This window comes from Globicephala melas, chromosome 6, assembly GCF_963455315.2.
Source record: "Globicephala melas chromosome 6, mGloMel1.2, whole genome shotgun sequence".
NCBI lineage: Eukaryota > Metazoa > Chordata > Mammalia > Artiodactyla > Delphinidae > Globicephala > Globicephala melas.
Window position 1 is genome coordinate 85,975,002 of NC_083319.1, and position 21,627 is coordinate 85,996,628.

General features: G+C 44.1%; 1 protein-coding gene across 2 annotated transcripts in view; it reads left to right on the forward strand.

Moving 5' to 3' along the window:
- AOPEP (aminopeptidase O (putative)) overlaps positions 1 to 21,627 on the forward strand; it is a 359,340-nt gene that overhangs the window by 88,858 nt on the left and 248,855 nt on the right. For both annotated transcript variants that reach the window (XR_009564370.2, XM_030832878.3), the window contains exon 5: positions 6,078 to 6,323. Coding sequence is in view for 1 of the 2 variants with exons in the window: in XM_030832878.3 (XP_030688738.2) it covers positions 6,078 to 6,323 (246 nt within the window). In the remaining variant the exon portion in view is untranslated. The remainder of the gene's footprint in view (positions 1 to 6,077; positions 6,324 to 21,627) is intronic.

A 21,627-nucleotide genomic window follows, 5' to 3' on the forward strand; every position in this document is an offset into this window, starting at 1 on the left:
TGGGCTTGACCCCCTAGACAGGTGATTCAGAATCTTGCCTGGGGACTTTTAAAAACTCTATGTAACATCCACACCTCACCTGGAGTCTGATCTACCTTCCCACCTGGAGAGTCAGCACCATGACTGAGCCACGGTTGTTGATTGGAACCTGTCATGTTGGAATAGAAAGCAGAAGTTGAGAGCATTGCCTTTGAGGCCGAAGGTGCCATTTCTACTGATTGGATATGTCTCTGGGCAAGCCATACTTCCCTTCTCTGTAGAATAAAGACTTTGTTCGGGGTTCTCAGATTCTTTGTGGTAAAGAAGCACTGTGCTCTTCATCTACACCCTCAGGACTCATTGACTCTTAGGGGAGGTGTGCATTGAAAAATGTGTGCCTTAGGAAGAGAGGCAAAAGCAAAGATAGAAATTTGTTATTTTGTCCTTCTAGCCATATTCCCAGAGACACGAGGTGGGGGCAGCAGCCATTTCTCGTGTGTGCTCTTTGCTGCCCAGAAGTAACTGCAATGGCTTTTCACTCTTCTTGCACCCATAATTGTGATGGGAGCAGGATATGGACAGATTGGGTGGGGATTCTGGGAAGAGATGGTATCTGAAATTCCTAATGGGGTTTAGGGGAAGGGGTAAATCTGTTTCCTCTTTTGTCCTCCTGAGTCAGAACCAATTGAGAAACAGATAGAAGGAGAGCAAAATAAAGGGTTTTTTTGGTTGACAGAAGCTGGGCGGAGGGAGTGTTCAGGTGCACAGTTTCAGTGGGCTTTCTAGTACTTCATTGCCAAATTAGACAAACTTACCCACCCACCCAGTGACCCACTCAGCTGGACCTCTGCCAGCCTCCACAGATGCACACAGACTGCCCAATAGCCAAAAGTAATCCCTCTGTGGGCAAGCGGATTAAACAAGAGAAAGCCCAGAGTGGCAAGCCAGTCTGATCAGCTGTGGAGAGAGGTCAAGAGTACCACTCCGGGGAAACATGTCCTTGTATGGAAACAAGGGCCTGCAGAATGGAGTCCCTCCTGCACGCCCTTCCACGTCTGACATGCTATGACTAAGTTTTCCCTCCGTTCATCAAAAATGTACTGCTGATAAATTAGTAGCTTACATTTGCTTAATCCTTCCCTGGCTGCGTGCTTCATGTGTGCTGTCTTTAGTCATCAAAGGGTGGCTTTGTGTTTTTATCCATTAAATCTTTGGCTCCATGCTAAGTTTGCCAACAGAGGTGCTCTGAAGTGCCAACCGCAGTGGTGTTTTTGGTTATGTTCACATCTGGTCCCCTTGGCTTCCCCCCCAGTACCCCCCCGCCCCGCTGCCCTTTTCTACTTCAAACCTTCCTAAGACCGCCAGTTCAATTCATGTAAATGTAACGTATGCAGGGGCCTTATATACCACAGGCTTGCGTTTGACTGAAGTGTTCATCTGGGTCCCAGAAATTTGACCAAAGTATTGGTCACTGAACTTTTGATCACTGTTCATGTGGCCTAAATTATCGGAAGAACATTCTCTCTTCCAGCTCCAGTTCCACACATGCTCTAGCCCATTCTGGGTGAGCAAATACGTTAGTTAACAGGCACTTAGGTAAACTTTTGAAAGTTTATCAACTTTCTTTGGCTGCGGTATAACCTTCTGCAGCCACAGGGGAATCTTTGTGTTATGTTTAACCTCTCAAAAGGCCTTTGTTAAAGCATTGTCTTCACTTGGGGGCCATACAGTTTAAGCACGACATGGAAACTTGGATAAAGTTCAGAGGACTCAGGAAAAATGATTGAAAGCATGGAAAGCAGGCAACCCAAAGAAGAAAAGTCATTGAGGTTGTTCATTCTAAAGAAGGGAAGACTTGGTAGGGGAAGAGGTCTTCTTTAGAGTTGTAAAGGCGATGAAAAATTTCCTTGTGGACCTTGGACGATGAATGCTGCTTCTATCTCTTTGAGAGTCTGGAAAAGAAGGAATAATATATATATAACATATTATACATATATATAAATCATAGGAAAAAATTCCAATTTCCAGTACACCCTTCACTATGAGAGAAGCCTTTCCATATCTTTCTGGCTTGGTTTGATCTCTCCAGCCCTTGCTCCCTCAAGGTATTTCGGCTTTCCGTCTCTTACTGCACCCATCTCAGTTTGCTTTGCAATGTACTGAATGCCCTGAGAAAATGCATCCAGCTTCCAGACACTACTACATCACTGTATATATCGACATCATTGTCAACAATTCATTGGGGGCTGGTGCTGGGATTTTGAACACTCGTGATTTTTACGGTAAGCAAGCATCTAATCCACTTGCTGAAATATGTTAATAAATTGTGTAAACTGTGTCACTGTACCTTTCAGAATTTAAAATTTTTTCTCCCAAGAGAAAAAGCTCCTCAAAGATAGGGTTGGAGGGCTTCCCTGGTGGCGCAGTGGTTGAGAGTCCACCTGCCGATGCAGGGGACGCGGGTTCGTGCCCCGGTCCGGGAGGATCCCACATGCCGCGGAGTGGCTGGGCCCGTGAGCCATGGCCGCTGAGCCTGCGCGTCCGGAGCCTGGGCTCCGCAACGGGAGAGGGCACAGCAGTGAGAGGTCCGCGTACTGCAAAAAAAATTTTAAAAAAGATAGGGTTAGAGATTTATTCATACATGTGTACACAGCAGCATCCTCTGAGGTGCCTTGAATAGAGCAAGGATGCTGGAAATATTTACTAAATTGTCAGGTTGAACCGAGGAAGGGGTTTTTGAGTAAAGGCTATGCATTCCCAAGGGAGACTTTTCCAGCCATTCCTTTTGAACCTATGACAGGGAAATGTTTGTGTCAAGTGGTTCTAGTTCAGAACCTTCTTGAAACAAGAGGATGGCTGAAGGAGAACTTCCTGACAGTTTTCAATCTTGGGATTATGAGTAAAACATGGTCACTCTCACTCCTTGGAAGGACCTCTTATAAAATAATTTCAGCCTAGAAATTGTATGAGAGGGAACCAGTGACCAGGTTCCCATCATTTACTAGCCTAACATATATTTCACCAGTTCTTCCCACTCTTGCCCATTAATGGGCAATAACTACAAAAAGGAGCAGGAAGGGCTTCCCTGGTGGCGCAGTGGTTGAGAGTCCGCCTGCCGATGCAGGGGACACGGGTTTGTGCCCCGGTCCGGGAAGATCCCACATGCCACGGAGCGGCTGGGTCCGTGAGCCATGGCCGCTGAGCCTGCGCATCCGGAGCCTGTGCTCCGCAACGGGAGAGGCCACAACAGTGAGAGGCCACAACAGTGAAAGGCCTGCATACCGCAAAAAAAAAAAAAAAAAAAAAAAGAGGAGCAGGAAGCCAGAGAACCACATACCAGCTGAGCTCAGCTTCGAAAAAAATCCAGGGTCCCAGTTAACTCAAGAAGCATCATGAAGTATGTAGAGAAGGAGGGTCAGCAGTGAGGAGCTTATGATGATTCACGATGTGATGAAAAGAATAGTTCTTACTCTTTAGGAATGTTGTGTGGATTAATTGGGATAATGTACATAAAGTGTTCAGAACAGTGCTTGGCACACAGTAAACGTTCAGTAGCAGTTGTGGTAGGAGTTATTGTTTATTCTTATTATAGTTAGTATTACAGATTATTAATTAACAATCGAATATTATTAATAATCTGTACTGTTAATATATTGACTCTGGTTACAAGTCTGGGCACAAGCAAGAGGTATTTACAAATGCTTGATTTGTTGGTATTGAGAGTATATTGGAGCAGGCACATACACAGAGATTAATAACTGAAGGTTAGTGTGAAAGGAAGATACAGCACCTTTGAGTTAATACTGGTTCTGTGGAAGACTATTCTTGACTCTATGCAAGTACAGTGTTGCCTCACTGCTTCAGGAACATGGCTGTTGTATGAAGAGGGGCTTCTGTGGTGGGTTGTCATGGAATCACAGAGCCAGAAGAAATCTTAGAAACCATTTTAGGTTTTCTGTTTGTTTGGTTTTAATTAAAGCATAATTAACATACAACAGAATGCATGGATCTTAAGTGTTTGGCTTGATGAGCTTTTGATGATTGTATGTACCTAAACCAGACAGAGAACCTTCCATCACCCCCGTGAGTTCCCTCACACCCCCTTCCAATCAATTCCTCCCCTCCCCCCAGCAGCCACTTTTGTGAGACCATGTTAAGAGATGAGGAAAAAAGAGGCCCCGGATACTGAGTTGCTTGCCTCAGGTCACAGCTAGCCAGTCTGAGAACAGACTCTGAAGCCTAGGTTTCCTGATCCCCACGTTAGGAACACACGTGTGGCTTCCCAGATGCCATTTCCATTTTTATTGGGAGCCTTAATGGTCTCACATAGCTTGCTTATAGCTAGGTTGCCTTAAAGTCCTGCATATTCTCCCAGGCTTTGATTATGAAAAATGGTGCTGATTCACACAACCGGAATGACCTTCATTACCCTGGCTAGTGCCATTCCCGTCCAGAGAGAATTTAACTCGCCTTTTCATTTGAGCGAAGTGGCTTTTTTGGGTATACCTTTGGCTACCCCAAACTATTCTCTAACCTTTGGTTGAATTGATGCACCAGCACAGTACTTGTCATTAGGTGGACAGTTGCAGCCTTTTCAGTTAGATGTTTACCAATAGGCACCTATACTCACTCTCTGTAAGGCAAGGTTATCAATCCAGGGACTTTGGCTAGCGTTCAATGTCAATAATGATATTCTTCCTGTCACTTTATCCTGGCAGAAGTTTTTATGGGTCTCCACCCATTTCTCTTACCCTAAACTGTGGTGAAATGTCATCAGTGCTGGAAGCTGTGTTCTATGTCCCAGGCTGGTGGAGAGCAAGACTTATCTCCATAGCTGTGTGGATCTCCTTGGGCAGTGCTGGCCTTGGATGGGTGAAAGGCACTTCAGAAACGTGGAGAGGAATTATTGTTGCAGTCTGCCCTTATTGGGATGTGCCAGAATTTTCAGGTTTTTCAGTATTCAGTATGAATCTAATAAGCACCTACGGTTAGAATTATAATTTGTAAATTTAAATTAGAGAGGCTTTCCATTCTGTTTGAATAAAGGATGTGTTAACCGGTGGAAAAATAGAGTTTCCTTTGATGTTGGTTTCTTTGGGTAGATAAGTTCTCTTGAGGCCTCTGAGTCAGGTTCTAGGAATTCTTTTTCAGCTCCACCTTTGACAGAATAACTGGCAGTGGTCAGATGGTATGGGCTGGGCTCTGGTCTGTTTCCTTAAAAGGTTGATTCAGTTAAATTTGTATTGAAAGTGGATTGGGGGAAATACTGTATCAAAGTGCCTCTGTATTCCTTAACAGCACAACTTTTGATGGCCTTTGTAAAGAACAGCTAGGTTACTTTTCAGTAAAATGGATTGTATTCTTTTGAAAAGCTTTGTCATTTGGTTCGCATGATACATCACTGAGTCTGTATCTTTTTTTTTTTTTTTTTTTATGCGGGCCTCTCACTGTTGTGGCCTCTCCCTTTGCGGAGGACAGGCTCTGGACACTCAGGCTGAGCGGCCATGGCTATGGGCCCAGCCGCTCCGCGGCATGTGGGATCTTCCCGGACCGGGGCTCGAACCCGTGTCCCCTGCATCGGCAGGCGGACTCTCAACAACTGCACCACCAGGGAAGCCCGAGTCTGTATCTTTCATTGTAGAACATTTCAGAGTGAGATCTTTAGCTTGGTTGCACAGTCCCTTCCTTTCTGAGTTGCAAATTGTCCCTGAATTGGAGATTTTCCCCGTAGTGACATTTGAAAGGCACGTTTCTGAGGGCAGGAAATTGCTTTTTATTTTGGTGGGGGGGTTGTTTTGTTATTTTGAATCTTGGAGGTTCCCCCTATTTATTCTAAAAGAAGATTTTACTACTTTTACTTAGCTTAGATTGAAAATAGTCTATTCAGCACATTGATAAGTATTTTGACCTGTCATTTTTCACCACTGTGCAGAAACAGACAGGCCAGGAACCAAAATGAACTGCTTTGCTTATAAGCCCATCAGAGCCACTGTCTCCCAGAAGTTGTCTGTGTCTGTGAGAGTTCCTCATCTCCATGACAAGGGGAATAAACCTGATTTACCAATAAAACGCATCTACTTATTTCATGTTGTTCCCAGGTATGTTGGTGTTTGTGGTCACATGGAATACCCCTGCCGCTTCCAGAACGCTTCTGCCACCACCCAGGAGATAATTCCTCATCGGATCTTCGCTCCAGTGTGCCTGAAGGGTGCCTGCCAAGAGACCCTTCTGCCGCTGATCCCTCCTTGCCTCTCAGCAGCACACTCTGTCCTGGGAACACACCCGTTCTCCAGGCTGGATGTACTCATTGTTCCTGCCAACTTTCCGAGTCTGGGGATGGCCAGGTACGTTGTTCTGTTGTGGCTCTGTGGAAGTTTTTTTGACTACTTCTTGCTTTCCCTGAGCTCTGTCAGAGCAATCGTTTGATTAGGTTGGAAGGGCCATCTCACCGCTGCCTTGAGGGACGGTGTGTGTATACTCCACCATGCATGAGCCTTTGGGTGCCATGGGCTCAATTCAGTTGCCTTGAGAGTAAACACTCACATTGTTGCTGGGATTGAGAACACACTGTGCCCCCAGAATGGTGTATGTTGGATTGTGGCTAATCAGGGGCTAGTTAGTTCAGGTGGTGAGAGCATGATGCTAACGAGCCCAACGGTCATAGCTCTGGACAGAGTAACACAACTTGGTTCTAGAGCACAGGCTGCTCGCGTAATCCCGACCAGCTGTCTCATGCATTCTCACCACTGGTCACAAGGGCAACGACTTGAGAGCCCCTGTGTCAGAGAGACTGTGGATGAATCAGTGTAAATCTATCACGGCTGCTAGAAAAACAGCTCAAAGCAGATGGCTCACTAGGGAAGGTTGGGGGGGGGGGTCACTTGTCTTGCTACTATTTTTTAATATAATAAATGTATTATTCTTACTGTCATCCCAGTTCAGTTCCTATGGAAAATCAAGACCTGAAAGTTGAACCTTTTCCTATATGTAATTTATGCCTAAAATTCATTCATTAATGCTGTTGTTCATTCAGTAATAGGTAACTGCGTTTCACTCAGTGTTTTACTTGGTTATGTACTCAGGATTTTCTTGGTTCTATTTGTTTGAAAATCTTAATCATTAACAGTGAATATGCTCGACTAAGGATGGGAAAAATAAGCTCATCAAAACATGTGACTTTAAGTTTTTCCCTATTAGTCAAGGAAATTCCTGCTGCCAATTAATTTCTATGCTTTTGAACAGCTGTCATTCGTGGTGTTTTCCCTGAAAGCTGCACACATTCTTAGTGAAACCCATGAGTAGATAAGAACTGACCAGAACATTTGCTTTTGATCTTTACTATATACGTATACTTTTTAAAAGCTGGCTGGTAGTTTTAATCCTTGAGGAGGTCTGAGAAGGTCATTTAGACTGACGTGTATCCTATATTCATGAACATAATGGGAATGTAAAAACTAGGATCATTATATATATTTGGTTATGTGCCTCATGTAATTGTCTTGGCTGTCTATATATAGAATTTGTCTTAACAAGGGGTCTTCTTTGGTCCCTTTGAAGAGACTGCTGGACTTAATTTGAGTGGAATTACTGGCAAAGGAAGGGTCGTTTGTTAAATGTGTCTGATTTGTACACCGTTTTGAGGGACCGTGTTTATTTGGGAGTTTTTAGCACTTTATGAGAGTTGCAGTTTTTCGGGGCATGTTTGCTAACAGTTCCATGTTCTGACCTGAGGGAACCAGAGGCATAGTATTTTTCATACAGAGAAACTTATTTATTTTCTATAGCTCCTTTCTGGTATCAGTCTGCCAAAACCAGAATTTGCTGACCTGTAGGCCAATCTATAAAGCTTTTCTTTTTAAGTTTGTGTGCCCAAGCTGTGTGTTTGCTTCTTTTTGAGATATTTAAATTGATTTAAACATGCCTAAATCTGTTTTTTTAACGTAGTAAACCTAAGTACCCTACGGCCAAATGGTACTGGGCACAAATGTCAAAAACTGTGATGGTGATAATAACTTAGCAGGAACAAGACTGCTTTTATGCTTAAAAACAGGAGAACCGTACATTTAAAAATTTGTGGTTGGTTGTCAAATACCATTTTTTTTCCTTCTTTTTAGACTGTAGAAATAGTCTGCCCTGGTCTAGATGTTTTCCTGGGCTTAGTTACCTCTCCCTGTATTTGAACAGTGGAGGGGGGATTGTGGTATCTTCCACTGCCAGCTGGGGGTACGGAGGCACTGTTTTTCCTAACTCTGACCTAAATTGATTCCACTTGCTTGGCTTGACTCTCTCGGGATCCCCACACCTTGAGCCACATGCAACTGAGTGAGGTTTATGACTCAGCTGGCTCCTGGGGCCCTGTTGCCTTATTTATGGTCAAATCTTTGCTTGGGGCTCTATAAAGCAAACTGAAACAAAAATGACAGCCTTGTAGGTCAATTCTGTATCCTAAAGAGGAGTAGAGAAACCCCAAGTCTAGTAGGAGCCACTCAAGAAGACGTCTAAGAGAAAAACAAATACCGTATGCTAACACATATATATGGAATCTTAAAAAAAAAAAAATGGTACTGATGAACCTAGTGGCAGGGCAGGAATAAAGACATAGACATAGAGAATGGACTTGAGGACACGGGCTGGGGAGGGGAAAGCTGGGGCGAAGTGAGAGTAGTGTCGACATATATACACTACCGAATGTGAAATAGTTAGCTAGTGGGAAGCAGCCGCATAGCACAGGGAGATCAGCTCGGTGCTCTGCGACCACCTAGAGGGGTGGGATAGGGAGGGTGGGAGGGAGGCTCAAGAGGGAGGGGATATGGGGACATGTGTATGCATATGGCTGATTCACTTTGGTGTACAACAGAAACTAACACAGTATTGTGAAGCAGTTATACTCCAATAAAGATCTATTAAAAAAAAAAAGACATCTACTCTGAAATTTGCCATTGTTCTATTAGTTGTAATGCACTGGAGATCAAAGGATTCCTTGGTAAATTAAATGCTTCTTTCCTGAGTCCACATTTTATAAACATGTATGTAAGATCGTAAATTCCATACCTCTGGATTTCTTTAGTGACTAGGTCTTAATCATAATGAATAACATTTTACATAAACTTAGTATTCTTTTTTAGTAGATGACATTAAGCAGTCCCACATGAACTAAAATGGGTGAATTGTTAATAAAAGTTTTAAAAACTTTGGGGATAATATCCATAATGATTTCACTGTATTTTACATATTACATATCATAGTTCACATGAATAACCTTAAAACTCTCCGCTCTGAGTCTGTTTTTGAGCCTGATTCTGATATTTCAGTAAAGCAAGAAAAAAACATTTGTACAATTTGAATGTATGATAATGACAAATCAATTTATAACAAAGTAAATAATAAAACAACAACTGTTTAGAACTTGGAGTGTTTTTCACTCCAAATAGCAGTAAGTAGAACATTTATCAATACTGCACTTCATGATTTTTGTCACCTTTTAATATACTAGGAACTGTTACTTATCAACCCCTCCAGGGGAGAGATACTTTCATTCTATTCTGATTTTAAGAAAAATGACTAGTTTGCCTCTAAGGCACTATTCACAGTTGCATTCCCATCCTTTTCTCATTTTGTAAATGTGGGCTTTCTGTTTTTGTTTCATGTTACGTTTGCCTTCTATAAAGGCTGAATCTGCCATATGAGGAGCTGTGGAGTGTACATTTCTTGGATTGAGTAACATGTTATCTAAACAAAGATAAGAATGCATTTTAAATGAGTCTCTAATGTATAGAACAACTCTCTTCATGTTGGTGTAATTAGCATTCTGTCATTTTCATTGTGTCCTCTTATTTTCTCAAATGTCTCAGCCAGGCATTGACTAGTAAGCCTAATTTCCTAGGTATTGCAAAATTCATGAAAGGAGTTCGTCATCCTCCTTACACCCTTTGTTATAATAATAATAATGTTAATGGAATAATATCCTGGAATCAGATTTATGACAGTTGTCTCAAAATTAACACCTCAGTCTTACCTCTGTGTATGTTTGTAATAGGTGCTTTGCTCCACCATTTGTCTTTCAGCGGTTCACAATTACATGTCACGGGGTGTAATTAGGTTGGCAGAACTACCTTGCTGACATCGAAATACGTTCTTGTTTTTTTTCCTCCTCTATTTGAATTGGAAGAATCTTCTGCAAATCATTTCAGAGTGGTTTTATGTATAGAGCATTGAATAAAAAAGCCATGTCCTCTATGGCCGTGCTTCCCCCCTCTACCATTCACGTGTAGTTTCACCGCAGTCCTTCTTGGAAAACTGGGGACAAAAAAAAAAAAAGGTAGCAGTGTGGTTGATGATAGGTGACCAGTTCTGCTTTGATCTTTTTCCCTCTGGTTCTGTACCAGATTGTCTCGTTCATCAGTTCATTTGTTTGTTTGTTTATTCATTTATTCATTCTTAAAGTTCTATTAAGCGCATACTGTGTGCCAGGTAGGATTTAAGATGCTGAGTCTACAAGGGTGAACAAGGTGGATGAAATCTCTGTCATTATGGAACTTACATTCCAGTCAGGGGAGAAAATAGTATACATGAAAACAAACAACTGAGATGTGTGCTATGAAGAAAATATAGCCACATTAAGTGACAGAGTAACTGGGGACCAGTAGCATCGTTAGGGTGAAGAGGCAAAGGCTTCTTTAAAGAGTGACTTTTGCAGTGAGACTGAAGAGCAGGAAGGAGCCAGTCTTGTGGTAATCTGGTGGGAAAGCAACTCAGGCTGAGGGAAGTTCAAGTCCAAAGGCCCCAAGGGAACCGTTGTAATGGGCTGGAGGGGCAGAAAGAAGGCCAGCATGACTAGAGGGCAATGAGCTTTTAGAATGGCTTTCCTTAGACTCATTTTGGGCACCAGGAAATGCCATGGTCCTGCAGGGCTTGGGTCACCTGAGCCACCCGTACACCCATTTGAGGAAAGTGAGGGAGAGCCACTAAGAAAGGGCAGAGGTTGAGCAGAGGTTGATGGTTCCATGCAGTCCTGTGTATATGGAGAGAGTAGTCAGAGAGGTCAAATTGTTTCTCGGCTTTCTGGGGACCATAGCATCTTGTGACTGACTGACTGGAGCCTGACTAGGCTTAGCATCTACTGTGCTTGAGCAGAATTCTCCACTGAGGGGGCATCAGAGCACTTGGTACCCAGACTGGCAACTCTCCCCAGTGGCTGCTGGTTGATTCCTCGCAAGTTTTTTTTTTAACACAACAGGTCACAAGGAGGGAGGCATTATTTATATGTTTGCTCAGCCTAATTTTTAAGGTTTTTAAAGACTGAGCAAAAATAGGACTGATGGATAAAGAACATAGAGAAATAATTATCAATTACTGAAACATCTTCAGTGCACTTCACAGTGGAGCAAAACTATAAAGCTCCCAATTACACATGACTTGTTCTTAGAAGATTGGATTGTGCAATAAAAGGCTTCTGAATGCTTGTAAGAGTTGCTGACTGTTGCATGCCCAATTTTCTTAAGTGCCTCAATTTGCAAATAAGCGGTGTGCGCATACATGCCCAAGAATGAATGTAACGAGCTCTCCTTCCACCTCCTCCTCCTGGGGTTAGACAGGGTATTGCCCCGTTTATTCTTATCTCCCAGCCAGTGTGTAATAGAATAAGCAAAACATAACGTGCTGGTACAAAGGGCCTGTTGTTTTCAGCCTTCTAATTGTGCTCCTTTCTGTTGGGGAAGGAAGCGGTCGTAAATTTTTGTCATTATCTTAAGTAGCAAGGTTTCACAGTTTTGGGAATTTTTCTTTACTTGTTCTTTGTTAGCTTCTACTTGAAGTTTTGGCTCCCCTAAACCAAAAACTGCTATACCTTTCGACAATCCTCTTGTAAATTTCAGGGGCTGTGACCCCTTGATTTCAAGGCAGGATGCAACCATAGGGATTCTTTCCTTGGGGAAACTGATTTTGAGCCAGAAATTAGTGTACCTTTCGGTTCACCAAGGTTGCCAGCTCCTCTGCTCTCTCTGATGTGCTGTGGATTTCGGGGTCTATGTGTGGGTTTAAGTTCTTTGTTATTGTTGCTGTTTGTTTCCCAGACTTTAATAAATTCTTCTTTCTGCATGGATTGTTTTAAAAAGTATTTTGAAGGAGCACTTCTTTCCCTGTTTTCCTCTATAACTCTTTTCTGTTTTTACAAACAGGAGGTGTGAATGATAGAAAGCAGCTCACCCCTTCTTTTTTTCCTGTAAAATTTTAATCCTTTGTTTACTGGCACCCCTGCCATTGCTGGAGCAATGAGCAAATAGGATACGTTGTGAGTAGCAAGGTCCACAGGTCCACACGAGGGGCCTCAGGCCCCCTCAGATGCTTCCCCTTTGTTGCTTTCTTTGTGTTTATTTCTCCACTCTGTTTTCTATTTTTCTTCTTAAGAAAATTACCTGACTTTATTTTCCTCCTATCTTATAGAGAAGGGCTTTCCCCCTCTAATGTGCTCTGGTTCTTTCATTTTTCTCTCTTGAAATATAAACAGGTATTCATAAGGCGATGTTCTTCTGGGACTCTGGAAGCCCTTGACTGTGATTATTTGGTTAGTTTTGACAATATCAGTCTGTAGTGATTGAGACAGGAGTGAAGAGGTGTGCGTATGCTACATTCCTTACAGCGCAGGTACAGGAGAATATATGATGTCCCCAGGTCACTTAGAGCTGGGAAGTCAGAGACAGAAGTAAAAGGGCCTCATCCTGGGATGGCTGCCAGAGCCTGGGGTTCAGACTTAGGCAAGACTTATCTGTAACCCTCTCTGGGGTATATATATTTGCTTCAAGGTCCCCCTGTAGAATCATAGTGTCATGGAGTCTAGTTGAAGATCAGTGTTCACTATGGGCTCGCTTTGAGGCAACCATAGAATCTGGGTACTGGGCAAATTCCTGGATCACATGAGTATGTTGGGGCCAGATTCTCTGTATAGAGGAACAGCAGGCAGAGTGAACTCACAGCTTTTGGCTTAGCCAGAATCTTCTTCTTGCCATCAAACAGCTGTGCTGCTTGTCAGATCCCGAAGTAGCATTTTATCACCATTTTACTACGATTCCTCCCCCTCTGAAAGATTACGCTTAAGTGTTTTGTCTTCTTTGAACTGTTCTCCACACACATAGACTGAACAGTCCTACCTTCAGAGGACACTGCTGGGGCCATTCTTCAAGAGAAGTTGTCAGGCCTTTGAAAGGCCTTCCTGAAGCAATCATCCATCTACCTACATTTGTAATCTTCTCTCTCTATTGATGTCATCATAGGCCCCTAATCTTTTCCAGCCCTCGAGCCTGAGATGGCCAGTTGGCCCTACTTTTCCATCTTTCCATTGCAAAGAAAAGCCTTGTATTTTTTTCTCCTCTCAGTTATTTCTGTACAGAAGCACCATTACTGAATAGAACATACATTCCTTGGGTGAAAAAGTACCATGGAATTGAATGTGCAAAGTTGTCTGAGTTGGAATATTACCAATCTTGTGCGTTCTCACTCCTTGAAGCACTTCACAGAGTGAGAGAATGCTCCTGGCTTCTGGACTGTGTTGTGTGTGCATGTGGCCATGGAGCGGTGTATGTATTTCTCTTAGGGCTAGACTCCTTTTAGGGAAAACACCAACTCCGGAAACAAGCAAGGCACAATCTATGAATAGCTCTGCTCAAGGGAACATTGCCTCTGTTGTATGATAGCCATTGTGCATCTGGAACCCACCACCGTCTGAGCCCCAGAAGCCTGTTTGCATAAAGTGGGTAAGAGATTGCCTTGTCACTTTACCCACCCCTAGAATGTAATTGGAAGAGTATCCCAGCTACTTTTCTTAAAAAGAAGCATTAACTTTAAAAGGCCAAAGATGTGAGGAAACACTCCTTTAAAAGTGTGTTACTTTTTTAAAAATTGATTAACTTGTGGGATTTGTGGGTACACTGAAAAGGTCCACTCTGATTTAACCCCAGAGTGGAGCTTGAAGAAGCTTAAAATAGAAATATTATATTTCTTGGTTAACTAACCATGCTGTTTATCGAGGTGCCTCCTCAGAGAGTCTAGACATTGTTCTGGAAAGACAGAATGCCAAATCTGCCCTTTATGTTCCCAGTCAGCTTGCTGAAAATTATCACGTCCCCTTTTCACCATTAAAATGGAAATCTTGGAATTCCATTTCATGAGAGTGTGGATGACACTCGGGCTCCCCGGCCAAAACTTAGGTTGGCCAAGGAAGTCGGGGTGCTCTTGTGAGCCTGGAGACGCACCACAAGGCCTGTTCCTTAGAGGCCCGCTTGCTGAGAGATGCGGACTATGGTCGGCGGATCCTAGCTTCTGAGTTAGTCTCCCCTAAGAGGAGACCCCGAGAACATACTCTGAGAATGAGTCCGCTGCAGTTCCTAGCTTTTATCATACATGTGCAATTCGGCAGTTGGAGAGGATGGATGGGCAAAGCCAAGGATTCGTTCAGTAGACTCCTATCAATGGACAGGTGTGCTGAATGCTGATGATTCTCTGGCTCCAAGGAAATATGAAATCTTTAGCCTAAATCAGGATTTCCTACCTAGGTTCCAAGAAGACTGGTCTTGTGGAATGTTTATAATGTGGGAAAAGGAACTGTGGGTTAATTAGTTAACCCGCAAAGTTAAAAGGGAGTCTTTACTGGAGGGCTTCTAAGAAAGCCTTTAATATCCTTATTATCCTGATTGAATATCCTGTCATATATGTGCCTCTCAAAGACAGGGCCATAATATGCAGGATTCCCCCAAATTGTATGCCCAGGGATCCCCCTTTACCATGCTCATTTTCCTCTATAACTCTTTTCTGTTTTTACAAACAGGTGGGTGTGAATCCTAGAAAGCAGCTCATACCTTCTTTTTTTCCTGTAAAATTTTAATCCTTTGTTGTGGCTGCTGGGCCGTTGTGGTCTCAAGAAAACCACCTCCTCAAAACACACTTTAGGCAGTGATTCTTGGGGAAGAAATATCTTGGACCCCATTGCATAGCTGGCTGCGGAATCCAGCTTTCATGCTGTCGGTAGCAGTTGCGGACCTGCCATGTGTCAGGCACTGCTCAAAGGCCTTGCTTTACAGCAGTGAAGAAGATGGGGTCACCATTTAGTGCAGGAGGTCCCACACTTTTCTGACTACATATCAATTTTTGAACAATCACCCCTTCCACATATTTATATTTATTTATTAGTTGTATACATTTAGTATGGTGTTAATATATTAGGTATATTATAAAATACACACAAAAATGGAAACTTAAAAGTTTCCATAAGAAGAAAACAATTATGAAAGGAAGTTCTAACATTTCTCCCAGCACATCATTGGGTTGGCTAGTGCCGTAGGGTCTCTGCAGCTACCTGGGTCCCACCACAGAGACTCTGATTCAGTGGGTTTGAGGTGCCGTCTTGGCATCTGGTATGTTAACACTTCTGCCCAGGTGATTCTGCTGCAGGTGTTATTTTGTGGGGACTGTGAGGGCGTCTCTGGACAGGGACGTGTCTCTTGGGTAGTTTTCACAGACTCTACACCCTGCCGTCTTCTCTCAGGAGAGCATGTTAGACTGAGGAAAGAGGATGGTGGGGAAGCTCCTTGGTGATGCTGTCTGCTTGTCTGTTATTCATAAGGAACGTGTTCCCCAGGAGCTGGGCCCAGTGACAGGCCAGAATCCCTGGCAAGTCACTGGGCCTCCCTGGCCCAGTTTTCTTCTCTGGAAAAGTAAGAGGCTGATTTAGAATCGCCTGCAGAGTGTCTTAGAGCCTTAACATTCTTTGATTTGATTAGGTTTGAGTTTTATTTTGAACACGAGTGGGGGTGACTCAGTTTCATTCAGTGATTTACCACAGGTATATTTTCTTTTTTTTTTTTCTTGCGGTACGCGGGCCTCTCACTGTTGTGGCCTCTCCCGTTGTGGAGCACAGGCTCCGGACGCGCAGGCTCAGCGGCCATGGCTCACGGGCTCAGCTGCTCTGCGGCATGCGGCATGCGGGATGCGGGATGCGGGATCCTCCCAGACCGGGGCACGAACCCGCGTCCCCTGCATCGGCAGGCGGACTCTCAACCACTGCGCCACCAGGGAAGCCCTATTATCTTTTTGATGTAAGGGCTAGTTACATCACAAGCCTGCGGTTTCCTTGTACTTGGGCACCTGGGCAGCAGTAGGCATTTAACTGTTAGGCCTGCAAGCAGGAGGTTCAGAAGGGGCCTCTCTTACCCCTACTCAATTGCAAAGTAAACAGATCTCAAGGTCAGGGGCCCCTTCCTTTCATAATAGCCCCCTCTTCTCTGTGCACCAACAATGCAAAACAGCATTTCCAAATACTACATCAGGAGTATGCTGCGTGGAAAAAGGCCTTCTTCCTTCAGCCTGGCAAATTACCACTCAGACCCCCTCCCCACATCTCCTCAAAGTTAGCAGCTAATTTGTCAGTCCCCTCTGCCCCCCCGCCCCACTTGTTTTTAGCCTCCAGATATCTCCATTTGCAAGCCAATAAGTTGCACGTACATATGTTTGAACAGTTGTCAGGCTTCTCTGCTGCTCAAACTGTGCTTTGGTTTAAAACAAACAACAGCAGACAACCCTGGGTGGGGGATGGATGAAGACATTTCAGTTTAACCTGCAGGTGGTGTTGTTTTGACCTTGACAGTCAGCTTTAAACGACCTGTCAAGCACCTTTGTGTGCTTCTGGGCACACCCACCTGGAAGATATTATATCCCCTACGCTTTATGTGCCCCAGCAGGCAGGCACCAGGCCCCTGGATTTTGTTTTCATCGATGGAGGGTTAATGCATGCATGGCAGGACTTTACTGAGAGGGGCCCAGCTACAAATGCTGTTTTCATTTAATTCTGATTTCTCTTCTCCCTTGGCCTAACCCTCCCCGCCCCTAGGCTCTCCCCGCTACCCCCTCCAGTCTCCCTCCACCCCCAGTCAGCCTTCCCTGCTCTTTCACCCCCTCTGCTTGGCTTCAAACCATTTCTTCCTGTCTTTGATATCTCCTAGCAGAGCTGCAAGCAATCAGGAGATTATGGACCCCAGAGCTCAGCAAGGCACAATGCCTGGTAGGGGGCTCAGGCCCCGGTCCCCAGGCCACCACAGGAAATGGGACCCAGAAAATCTGCCAGCCTCCAGACCCTCCACCCTGGCCCCTGTGCCTGTTCTGGTAACCAGATCCCCGGGGTTGGGGGGTGAGGTACTTCCTCAGCTTAAGTGGTGTCTCGGGGAACAGACCTCTTCGGGAATAATTCTGACCTTTCCTATGTGGTCCAGGGTCATCTCTGTTTGAATTTTGTCCTTTTAAACTTTGAGCTTTTCTCCTGCCTTCTGAGACCATACAAGCTGGTGTCCGGAAGCTGGGGTGAGGAGAGTGAATGGAAAGATGAAGGAAACCCCTTGGATTCAGCCTCATGCCTACAAATGCTTGGATAGTTTCAAGTTATTTGAGGATACAGATGATGGCGCTTTATTCCAGGAACCCCTCTTCTTTGACTTCCATGTGTAAGGCCCAAAGTTGTTGAAGGTAATCTGTACTATATTTCTAAAGGTAGAGGTGAGAGAGAGGGTGCTTGTTCTCAAGAACAAATGAATGTCCATCTTATTATTCTGTAATACTCCCTCCAACATCTGAAGGGAAATAGGCCCAGATCTAGATATTTACCTTTCTGACGTTGCCACCACCAACCATGTGTTCTTGCATTCAGTGGGCTCCCAGAGGTGCCTGGAGGAGAGAGTCTCTGCTGGTCCTCTAGACACCTCCCTGAGATCTGACTGAGGATCTGAGAGTAAGATCAGTGCTAGTCAACGCATCCCCCTCAGCTCTCAGGAACCCTCCCAAGCCATGGCTGGACATCACACTATCTCCCTCCAGGGGACGCAAGCCACTTACTCTTCATAACCCCTGCCCTAGGGGCACCTCTGTGTAGGGATCTTATTATTTAACTTTCGGCACAAGTCCTTCCCTGGGATTTCCTGGTTGGAATGAAGAGTAGAGGAGGCTGCGAAGTGTGTGGTGTGAGGGCAACTGGACTATGTTTCCAATCACCAGGGGGACCTGGTCTCAGAGAATGTAAGAGAAGCAGAAATATGGGTGAGAAATGGCATTCACTTGTGTGCCCCTGCCCTTTTTTTCGGCCCAAGCTAGTTGAGCTGTGTTTCTGACATTTACAACCCAGGGCCCTGACTAATTTACAAGGGCTACTTCTTTTTTGCCTGTACAAACAAAAGCATCATTAGTCCTTAGGATTAAAAAGGAAGTCAGTGGCTTTGAGCAACTCGGATCCTTTCCCCTCCAGCCTTCATTCTTCAATGGTGATACCGCCTGACTCTTTATAGGTTGTAGAGTGTCTTCATATACATATATGTTTGTGAGGATCAAATGAGAGAATACACACACACACACACACACACACACACACACCATATAGAACATATATATACATTCTCCCATTTGATCCTCCCAAACAAGCTCTCGGCCTGCTTCCATGGCCCGGCTGTCACAGGCTCCCCACGGCTTCCCTCAAGACCAGCCCTGTTGTGGCAGCTCTGCCCAGTGTGTCTGAGATCTGGAATCCCTGTTACTGAGTAAGGCCTCTCTGCTTAGCCCCTCCCGTGATTCTCCTGCTTTCTGCTCAGCCCAGAAGTTTATCTTGTGGCGTGATGAGTCCCAGCAGGTGCTGACAGCTGGGATCAGGGCCTAGGCTTCTGTGACTCTCAGCCTCTGAGGCATAGGGCAAGTGGAGCCTAATGGTGGTTGTGGGCCTGAGCTGAGCGGTAGAAACCTGCAGGCCCACGCCTGGCTTGTGAGCTAAGGAAGGGTGAGCCCCAGGCAACCAAGTGCACCTACTGTCTTCTCATTTCATTTATTTCTCCTCGGTTAGCCTGTAGAACTGCCGTGATGTTACTTCACGCTTCTTCAGAGCCCGTGCTCGTCCGTCCGACCCTCGGGACACCATGTGAGACGGTGGAAAGAGAGTCCTGATTTTGCAGTCAGAAGACCAGGTGGCAATGCAACTGTGCTGTTGAGTGCTGTGAAACCTAGCCCAGTTACTCGTTTGTGAAAGCACTACTCACCTCCAGAACTCTTGGCACATTAGATAAGATCATGTGTAAAACGTCCTCGGCATGGGTCCCTTTGTTTCAGTAGGCTTGGAGAAATTTGGTAGTTTTCTGGGTCAGAAAACACCTATGATTCATTGCTTATGACTGTGAATCACAAACTTTAAGGTCCCTACCAACCCAGAATGTCCAAGATTCTCTGAAACAATAGCCGCAGCGAGAAGAAAAAAATAGGTGTGATAAGTAACCATGGTAGTATGAAGACATGAACGGTTTGTTTCAAAGAGTTATTGAGTCCAGATTACTTAGATTGTGCAAATGGAATTTCTTAATTCACTGAGGGAGCATTTTAGAGTAGCACCTATATTCTTGTCAGGTCTTCCTTTAGGGATGTAGCTTGAACTTTAGTAGTTTAAACGTACATATTAACTTTTCTTCCCGTCAAAAGAAAGTTGAAGAGGGCAGCAGAATAAAACCACTGGGCATTTCTGGTTTAGGTTGAATGCATTTCTTAGTTCCTTTTCCGTATCTAATAACAAATTAAAAGAAATCCTGATCTTCCTGGGATTTGGGATCCCACCTGGACTCGACTGAACTGTCCCAGCTCCTCTGGGGCTTTGGGTCCACCAGTTGGACAGTGACCTCTTTTCCCCTCACTTTTGGGTCAGAGATTGAGCCCTGTCCACTCCTGAAGCAGCTGTCTCTGATCTGTCTCTGGTCTGCTCTTGGTATCAGAGGCATTATCTGACCTGTGCTTGAAAGGACTACATGATGGAAACTTCCGAAAGAACCCAGTGTTGCCACATCTGCTGCTTCCAAATGGAGCGAGAGAGGCTCAGAGTCAGAAACAAGGCCAGGATGGAGGGGGCAAGCAGCAGCAGGGTGGGGTGACTCTCACTGCTCTCCTTTGAATACCAGTCCCACTCTACAGCCTTTGCAAGGTCCCTCTCCCAGAAGCACACACAGCATTTTGTAAATAGTACTGCCTATGTTGGTTGAGATAATCCTGTAGCCCAGAATGGCTCAAGGCGCTTTTGCAAAGGAATCAATCTTAAAAGGCATTTGAATAGTAAGTTCTTTAGTAAAATTGTTTTCTACTTCTGTTCCCCACCTCTGTTTCCATCTACCCCATTCCTCTCATTCCTTATATACTTTTAGTAGCTTTTTGTATAACCTTCTGTGTCTAGTTAAAAAACAAAATTCAACTGAGTAAATTTGAAGATCCCAATAAATTGGGTTTATTCAGTGATTCATGAATCGGACAGCAAGCAGAAATGTGCTCTGGGAGGCTGTACAAAATGGAAGATTTTTAAAGGCAGAAAGTGGGTGAACAAGGAAGTCAAAAACAAAAGAAAGGGTTGTTTCAGGCAAAGTCACCTTCCTTTGGAGGAAAGGTGCATCTGTCATGCAGATTACCTCACTGATTTTGATTAGGAAATTCCAGACTGATTGGTTGAAAATCTTGCTCCTGGGAGAGGCTGAAACTGCAGTTGTGCTGGGTATTAGGTTTTGGTTTGCTGACGTGGGGCTTAAGCACGAGTGACTTCATTTTGGACTGGTGGTTTCTTTTTTTAAGGAGTCTCTTCATGCAGATGCAATAATAAATAGCCAATAAAACTATACAGATTATTATCCCTGCTCCTTTTTCTTATACAAAGGAGGGCAGAGCACACACCCTGCTTATACTGTGCTTTTATCGCTTCGCATTATATCCTGGATTTCTTTCTATTATTAGGCCTTAGAGAGTTTTCTCGTTCTGTTTTTATTTAGCTGCATGGTATTCTATTCTATGGATGTTCTCAGTTCATTTTTCCAGATTAGGGATCTTTGACTATTTTACTGTTGTAAACAATGCTGCATGGAGCTCTTGGTGCATTTTAGAGTCGATAAATTGCACAAAGATTCCGTCATTCTGCTGATGTACCTGCCATCTTGTGGGAAGTAGGGATGTGCCTGCATCTGATTTATCCCCCACCAGTGCTATAACTGTAGGTGGAAACACATGAAATTTCTGTTCTGGGAAATTTCCAACGCAATGGAATATCAGCACTTTTGTGTGGCTCACTAAGACTTGGAGGAACCTCCATGCAGTAAAGTAGGGATGGAAGTAAGATTAATAAACCTAAAGTATCATTGTGAAGCCCTTGCTTATATAGGCCCAAGTCCTCATCTAATAAACCAAGTGGAAGCCATAATGATCCCCTTTTCACTAGTTTTGTAATGACCTTGTTCTTCAGATTTCATTAATTTGATCAACCGTAAAATTGTGTTCATTCTATTCTCAGTAACTTTGGAAGTTTAAAGAACCTTTTTTTAAAAAAAATGAACCCATCTATTTGCTATTTTTAAATAGCATTAAGAAGTACCATTTATTTTTCTGGTAAAGAGAACTGGATATTATTTACACAATTTGAGCTGTCGGTTATATTTATTTGGGTTGCGCCCTGGTGTTGAATGAGCAGTACTAGCTGGTGTAGGGACCTGTAGCTGGGCTTCTAAGAGCAGAGCGTTTACTCCAGAGGTAGGCCAGCAAGAGGCTGCACTCAGCTCACACCAAAAGGCCAGCAACCAGTCTTATAAAATAATGCCTTTGTGTAGGTTTCAAGTC